Source organism: Numida meleagris, unplaced genomic scaffold, assembly GCF_002078875.1.
Source record: "Numida meleagris isolate 19003 breed g44 Domestic line unplaced genomic scaffold, NumMel1.0 unplaced_Scaffold872, whole genome shotgun sequence".
NCBI classification, from domain to species: Eukaryota; Metazoa; Chordata; class Aves; order Galliformes; family Numididae; genus Numida; species Numida meleagris.
The window spans coordinates 1-8175 of record NW_018365087.1 but is presented as its reverse complement, the minus strand read 5'-3'; the positions used below and the strand labels follow the sequence as shown (position 1 = coordinate 8175).

General features: G+C 65.4%; 1 protein-coding gene across 5 annotated transcripts; it reads right to left on the bottom strand.

Moving 5' to 3' along the window:
• Window positions 1-19: 19 nt before the first annotated feature.
• Window positions 20-7486, bottom strand: UBTF (upstream binding transcription factor, RNA polymerase I; the record flags this gene model as incomplete). 5 transcript variants are annotated; one of them, XM_021384003.1, is given in 18 exon segments in its annotated part: window positions 20-166; window positions 517-585; window positions 719-766; window positions 927-1116; window positions 1259-1347; window positions 1435-1545; window positions 1632-1787; window positions 2203-2358; window positions 2469-2582; window positions 3238-3279; window positions 3463-3604; window positions 4075-4208; window positions 4465-4575; window positions 5028-5148; window positions 5720-5784; window positions 6376-6531; window positions 7055-7138; window positions 7311-7486. In XM_021384003.1, coding segments are annotated over 18 exon segments (2111 nt in total), but the record flags the coding sequence as incomplete, so codon positions are not given.
• Between the last annotated feature and the right edge of the window lie 689 nt (window positions 7487-8175).

The following is an 8175-nucleotide window of genomic DNA, read 5'->3' as shown; positions in this document are numbered from 1 at the left end:
CCCCCACCCCCGGGCTCACCTCGTCGCCGTCCTCGCTCTCCTCCTCGCTGCTGGACTCTGAGGAATCGCCGCCCTCCTCCGATGAGTCCCCGTTGTCGTCGTCGTCGTCCTCATCTTCATCGTCGTCGTCCTCGTCCTCTTCATCGTCATCGTCGTCCTCTGACTCCTGTGGGGCGCGGGGGGGGGATTGGTGGTGGGCACCTGTCCTCGGCCACCAACCTTTGCCTTCCTCCAGCCACAAAGCAGGAGGGGACGGCTCCCACCCCACGGGGCTGGCAGGTTTTCCCCATTTATGCCACAAATGTCCCCAAAAAGGCCCTCGGTGCCGTCCCAAGGGGGTGGCACAGGTGACAGCGGGGTCCCACTGGCCCCAGGTGGGTTTTTGGGCACGGGTTTGGGGAGGGCCCTCGTTTTGCTGTCCCAAGGGACAGGAAGGCTGCAGGATGCACCGGCGTCACCCTGAGGCCCCCACCTGGCAGTGCCCCCCCCTAGAGGACAGCACAGCGGCGGACTCACCGACTTGGACTGCATCGTTGGCTTCATCTTGGGGTTGGGGCCCCGGATCTTCCCTATGCTCTTGCGTTTCTGCAGCGGGGAAGGAGGGGAAGCGCTGTGAGCAGCGAGGCACGAACCCGGCTCCAAGCGTGGCACTCAGGGAGGGGCTCCCACGCGGCTCAGGACCCCCCCCCACAACCTCACCCCCCAGGAGGACACTCACGTTGGAGGTGTGTTCCTTGTAGGCAGCCCGCTCCTGAGGCGAGAGGCTCTGCAGGGACAGGGGAGACGCTCAGCGCGCGGCAGCTCCAGCACGCGGGACCCAACCCGGGCGCACGTTTTTTATTAAGCCACCGAACACCCCCCATCTCCCCGGGCAGAGCGAGCACCTCGGGGCGCAGCCGGGACCACCGCCTCCTCCCGGCGCTCACCTTGAGCCAGATGTCGAGGTGCACCTTGTACTGCTTCTGCTGCTCCTCCGCCAGCTTCTTGTAGTGGTCCTTCTGGCCCTGCGAGATGCGCTGCCAGCGGCTGCCGATCTCCACCATGCGCTCCTTCAGCGGGAGGTGGTTCAGCTCCCCGTTGGACAGCAGCTCCTGGGAGAACTTCTGGTAACCGTTCCTGCAGGAGGGGGCACGGAGCCGGGCTCAGGCAGCGCGTTGCGGGGGGGGTAGGTGCACCCCCTGCACCCAAAGCACTGCCCAAAGGATGATCCCCCCATCCCAGCCAGCTCGCCCAGCCTCCCCGGAGCCCGGGTACTCACATGGGGGGTTTTTTCGGCTCTCCCTGGAACTTCATTTTCTTGGCGGAGTTGGTGGAGCACGGGGGGGCCCGCATCTCGCTCAGCTCCCTCTGAGCAGGAGGGGAGAGCGGTCAGGGGGCGCGGGCAGCGCCAGGGGGGGGGCACGGCACAGGGACGGGGACGGGGCAGGGACGCACCTCGTATCGCTTCTGATCCTCCGCCGCCTTCTTGATCCACATCAGCTTCTCCTTCTTCTCCATGTTGTTCCAAGTGGCCTCCATGGCCTTCAGGGCCTTCCCCCGGTCGTTCTGCGGCACAGACCCGGCGCGTCACGTCGTACCCAGGACACGTGGGCTCTGTCACCAGCCCCCAGCCCCCCGGCTCCTCTCCCCACCTTAAAACGAGCTAGGTAGTCCCCGATGACGCTCTGCTGCCAGATCTCCTCGGCCGTTTTGGGAGACTCGGGCAGCTTCCCGCGCTCCTCCTTATCCGAGCCGTGCTTCTTCTCTGACTGCGCCTTCATCGCTGCCTCCCGCGCCTTGTACTTGGCCTGGGAAGGAGCAGAGGGATGAGAGTGGGCACCAACTCCACCACCGAGCACCAGGAGAGGCCAGGACGCCTTTCCCCAGCGTGCTGCATCTCCCCCACCACCATCCCCCACCAGGCACAGGAGTCCCAGGGCTCCCTGCCACTTTCCAGCCTTCATGCTGAGGTTGGGGCTGACCCAGGGGGTTGCATGAGAGCGCAGCTGGGTACAGCCGTGATGCTCCCGGGGCCGGCTGCCCCCCGCCGCGGTGCCCAGGGATGAGCGAAGCCCCTGGCTCAGGGCAGGGATGGGCAGTGCTTCGTGGGCTCCTCGATGGGGCGTGTGAGATGGGCTGGGGGCGATGGGCTGGGGGTGATGGGCTGGGGGCGATGGGCTGGGGGCGATGGGCTGGGGGCGATGGGCTGGGGGCAGTGCCCACCTTCTTCTTCTCGGAGAGGTCGTTCCACATGCGCGCCAGCAGCCGCGTCAGCTCGCTCTCCGACAGCTCCGGCCGCTCCTCCTGCAGCTGCTTCCGCTTCTCCTCCGAGAAGATGAACATGGCTGAGATGGGCCGCTTGGGCTTCTCGGAGCTGGCCTGGGGGCACACGTGGGGGTGGGTGAGCGAGCACACGAGGGGCACCAGCAGCCTCGTCCCGCGTCACCGGCGCGCGCCCACCCTCCTCCTGCCGCCCGCCGCCCTCTCACCTTGCCGGTCTCTGGTGAGGACTTTTTGGATGCAGGACTCGTCGCCCCTTTCCGGTTGCTGCCCAGCATCTTCTCCTCGCCCAGCACCCGCTGCTGCTCCTCCTCGGGCAGGCTCTGCACACACACACACACAGACACGCTTACATGGGCTTGATGCTCACGAGGCGCTAACGCCATCGCGCACTGCTGAGCGGGAGCGGAGCTCTCAGCTGGCTGCAGAGGCCAGAGCACGGGGAGCGGGAGCTGTGCTGAGCCAGAAGCCACCCGAGCACCCATCCTGGGGTCCCCACGCCCCACCACCCCCTCACTGGGCGCTGTCCTTCCTCCCCAGCTCCATCCTCCCCCCACTGTCTCATCTGCTTCCTCTCAGCCCAAGCGCTGCGGGGCAGACCGGTGCGTGGCTCCGGATGGGTTTTCCGCCCCGTGCCCTCACGGACGGGGGCTGTGGCCACGTCACATCCGTCAGGGACAAACGTGGTGCTGGGGGGGGCCCCGGGGCGACTTCCCACCCACCCACACTGTGGCCTAGGGAAGGAAGCGAGAGGCCGGCGGCACCGCGCTCACACCCCCCCTCCCCCCCGCCCCAACCCCTGCAGCGTCAGCTTCCTCCCCAGCTCCCGTGCTTGCGTTCGAGCACCGGGGCAGCCGGGCACAGCACGCGGGGCTGCATGCAGCCACGGCCCGAGGGAGCAGGACGGGGCAGTGGCGGGGCAGCTCGGTTCCGCGCAGCGCCGTGCACGCCTCCCCCCCCGGCCTCTGCGCCACTCACCTCCAGGAAGCGGAGCAGCTCGATCTCGTAGTCTTTCTTTTTCTGGTGGGAGAGGGAGATGCGGGGTTACCCAGGGATCCCCCAGCCCACTGCTGCCGACCCGGCCTCAGCCCCCGCAGCAAAAGCACCCTCTGCAAGCACCGTGTGCTGGCCCCACACGGGGGGAGCACCAGGGGGGTAACCAAGGACCCCTGGTGCCCTCCTGCCCCCCCCCAGAGCGCTCACCTGGTCGCACTTTTTGTGGTACGCGTCCTTCTCCTTCTGGGAGAGCAGCTTCCACTGCTGGCTGCACAGCACCATCCGCTCCGTGCTGGGCACGTCTTTCATGTTGGCCATCAGCTCTGCGCAGTACAGGGAGTAGCTATTCCTGCAAGCGATGCAGGGAGATGGCACGAGGGACCACGGCACCGGTGGGGTGCCCGCAGCCCCCCAGCCCCCTCTGGGCTGCATCAGAGTAGTGCTGAGCTTCATGCTGGGTTTTAGGAAAGCACAACCCGATGTGGCCGGATTATACCCAGAGCATGCAGCATCACCCTAAACCTCGCCGAGATTCTTTGTGAACTCGCAGCAGCTCCTTTAAGGGAGCTCGTAACGCAGACCTGACAGTGCCCAAGGCCACGGATGGGCCCTGGGAGGTTTGATGCAGCGTGGGCAAGCAGCCCACTGCGGGGGGGGGGGGAACTGGGTGGGCTTTACGGTCCCTTCCAACCCAACCTTCCGTGATTTGGATTAACGGGGTCACAAGCAGCTGCTGTGTGTGCCCACAGCGCCGGGGCCCAAAGCCAGGCAGAGCTCCTGCTGCCCTGCTCCCACAGCAGAGACCCCTGGGGCACTCACGGGGGTGGCTTGGTGGGTCGCCCGTCGAACTTGTCCTTGAGCTGCCGCTCGGCCTTGGTGAGCGTGGAGCGGGTGATGCCCTCCTCGCTGAGGTTCAGCTCCGGGTGCTTCTGGATGTAGTCACGCATGATCTCCTGCGAGGAGGGAGAGCGGTCAGCACAGCACTGCGGTCCCCGCCGGGCTGGGGGCCAGAGGAGGAGGAACGAGAAGCCGACATCGCCCTAACCATCTCCCCAGGGCACTTCTTCACCAAACATCACTGGAGCAGGGCTCTCGCTAGGGACCTGGCTGAACCCCACCTGGCTACTGGGGCGGCTGCTGGGCCGGGCAGAGTGGCTCTGAATGATTGCAGGGGCAGAATGGAGGGGACGGGGCGAGGCTGCTCCCTACCTCGTACTCCTTCCGCTGTTCCAGGGCCTTATGAATCCATTTCAGCCTCTTTTTATCGGAGAGTTGAGACCACTGCTTGCCCAGCGACTCTTTCACCTCCTTCGTGGTGGCCTGAAAACCCAAAGCCAGAGGTGAGGGCAGAGGGGTAAAATCCAAAAAAAAGGAGGGGAAAAAAAAAATAGCAGGGCACGCCCTGAGCCCCGGCAGGAGCCGGGGGGGCCGGGGGGGCCACGAGCCGAGCTCACGGCTGGGGAATGGAGTGCGTGCGAGTGTGGGGCATGGCCGGAGGTGGATGTCTGTGCTGGGAACCTCTGCTGCCCTGACTCGTGCGGAAGGCTGTGGTCACCCCTACAGGCAAAAATGGGGGTCTGTACCCCCCTGAGCCTCTCCTAAGTGTGCAGAGCCCTCCTTACCTCTGTCCAAACTGCTGGGAGCTCCTACCAGCTTTTCTTGCAGCCCGTCCTCCCTACAGCGCTTCTCTCGTTTCCCCTCCTCTCCCCCAGCAGCGGGGTGCAGCACCCCCAGCACTCACGCTCACACGCACTCCCCCCCACCGTACTCACATCTGGACGCACTTTCAGGTAGATCTTCTTCTCGTGGTTGTACCACAGCTGCTGGGGAGTCTTGGGCTTTTCGGGGACGTCGGATTTCTTGGCGTTCTGGATGAGGTCCGGGTGATCTTCCCTTTACCCGGCAGGGAGGCGGGGAAGGGGGAGCGTTACGGAGGCTGACGGTGGAAGGTGAGCACCCCAAATCCTCCCCATGAAGGGGTGAGCCACACCGCAGCCTGAGCCGCCACGGAGTTGGTATGATAGAATCACAAACACCCCGAGTCAAAAGGGACCCATAAGGACCACGGAGTCCAGCTCCTGAATTATGGCATCCCCAGGAAGAGCAGAAGGGTTTTAGGACAGGTCTGAGCTCCGGGGGAGCGCCAGCTCTGAGCACCTCCTCCAAGGCCCTGGGCTCAGCTGCATCCCTGGAGCAGCAGCAGGCGATGGGGAGCACCAGGACCCACTGGGGCTGCAGCACCCAGGCTCAAGGGGAAGGTCTGACAGGGCAGTGGCTTCAGCATTTAGCAGTGCCTCCCCTGTCAGTTCTCAGCCCACGGATTGTGGCTGGTCCCTTGGCTGAGGCTCCCAGCCATGGTGCTGCTCGCAGGCACCTTTCTGCAGCTCCCCCCCTCCCTTCCACAGCGCCCACCCGGGGTCCCTCCGCAGGGGACACGGGCTGGGGACGCAGGGCTGCCTCTCACCTGAACCTCGCCAGGTTCCTCTCAAACTCTTGCTTCTCTCGCTGGAAGTCCTGGATGTATTTCATCTGGGGACAACCAGGAGGCAGAGAGGGACATCAGCACGGGGATCAGGCACGCTGACCCTGCAAGCTGGGCAGGCCCCACTGCTCCTAAAGGGCCCCAGCCCCCGGGGCTGCTCCCAGATTTGGGTTTCCAGCCCAAGAAGGAGGAACCTGGCCTGACCTCCTGCTCCGTCCCATGGGCAGCCCTGGCAAGGCGCCGGCTGTGGGCGAGCAGCACGGAGGACTTTGCGCCCTGGCCCTTTGCTGCCGGTGACAAACTGACCCGAGGTGACTGTCCCAGTGCCAGCACAGCCAGCCGGCACCGTGAGAGAGCGTCGTTAATCCCAGCACGTCCCACCCCAACGCCAAAGCCGCCACCCAGAGCTGTCTGGAAGGGACGGACGGACGGAGCCAGGCAGCCTCCACCCCCACCCGCAGTCCTGGGAACCAGGGCAGGGAGCCGGACTGGTCTGACGGGGCTGAACCAGCGCCCGGGTGACACCTTCCCCGGGCAGGAGCTGGGCTCTGCTGGTTGTACTGGGAGAGCCGGAGTCCCCGGCGCGGGACAGGGAGGCACACGTGGCAGAAGGACCTGGCTCGTTCCCCCACCCGTACCTTTTTCTTCTCGGGAAGCTCCTTGTATTTCTTGGACAGGATCTTGGTGAGATCCAGGTTGCTCATTTCGGGGTGAAGCTTGGCGTATTTGGCTCGCTTCTCCATGAAGAAGCGGAAGTAGGGAGTCAGGGGCTTCTTGGGGAAGTCGGGGTGTTTCTGGGGAGAGGGAAGAGGGGTGAACACCGAGTGCCCAAGCACCGTGCAGCCAAACCTGGCCGGCCCCCGAGCCCCTGGCACTGGGGTGTCCAGCCCCCAGCTCCCTGTGCTAAGGAGACACCCCAGCCCAGCAGACAGGGAAGGAGACACTCTGGGGACAAGGGCTGCCTAGTCGGGAGAGTGGACATTTGGGGTCAGCCTCCAGGGCTGCAGGCACAGGGGGAAACCGAGGCAGGAGGCAGCCGTGCCCCCCACCCCCGCACAGCACCAGCACCCCAGGCTGCCCAGCACGAGCCCCCCAGCCCGGCAGGCCAGGAATAGGACCCAGCCCCTGCTGCTAAACTTGGACGCAAGCTCCCAGCGCCGCGTCCGGCCATGTGAAATGTACCCCGAGCTTGGCCTGGGCCCAGGGCCCTCGGCCGCCGAGCTGCCTCAGGACACGCTGGCACGGTGACAGCCCCAACCCGGCCCCCAGCCTGGCCAGGGCAGGGTCCCCTTTAGGGGGACAAGCCCCACGGTTTACCTTGAGCTTTTTGCCCTTGTAAGGATTCTTCACGTGCTCCTCAGCATCCATGATGAGCTCCGTGAGGGTCCGAAATTTCCTCACCTGTTGGTCGGGGGGTGGGGAGGGGACAAAGGATTTTGTCACACCATTGCCACCAACCTGTCCCAGTGCCCGGTGCCGTGCTCCCCCCATAGGGACAGACTGCAGAGCTGGAGGAGTTCACACCCCTCGGAGCACCCCATGGCTGTCGGGACCCCGTCAGCAGCACGCTTACCTCGTTGGAAATCTCCATCCACTTCATCTTGCACATCTCCCCCGAGAAGTCCTTGAAAGCCACTTTCTCCCAGTCCAGGTGGGACTCGGTGGTCTTGAACTTGCTCCCGTCGTTGGAAGGCAGGTTGTTCTTCATGCACTCCAGCAGAGTCAGCATGTCCTCCTGCGACCAGCGGTCTGCGCGGCACAGAAAGGCGCTCAGCCGCGGGCACGGGGCAGCGCACGGGGCCTACAGCTCCCGGCGTGCAGCTCTGCCGCCCGGGACACGCCAGCTCCACGCAAAGCAGATCACAGATCAAAGGGACGCGGCTCTTTCCATCGCCCTCCAGCAACTCGCTGCAGGCCGGAGCTAGAAAAAGCACCAGCTGCAAACCAGAGGGACTCGTTCCTCCTGGTGCGCCATCAGATAAGGGCACGGCGCTGCTCCGCTGCCCCGTGAGCCGGCAGGGAAACCCGCTGCACGTGGGGCGATGCACCCGGAGCAAGGAACCCCCCCGCGCTGCGTGTGCTGCGGTGGGGAGCACCACGCTCTGACCTCTGCCAAGGTCGAAGCGCGGGGACGCTGCGGTGACGCGGGGTGGGGGGTCCTGAATCCACACTGTACCCCGGGACCCCCCCCACCCCCCCACAAGCTGAGTTCACCACGAGGATGAATGGGGCCGCCCGCGTCCTAGGCCAGATTTATCCCGGCTCTGCTGGCACCGGCGTGCTGCTCTATATCGGGAACGCTGCCCCGCTGTAATTAAATCCACCTCGAGACCCGGCGAGGAACACGTGCTGCCACCGCCACGCGTGGGGCACCCAACCCACGGCAATGAAGGAGGGACTGGGGGGGGACAGGGGTGGCACTGGGGGGCTGGCACAGC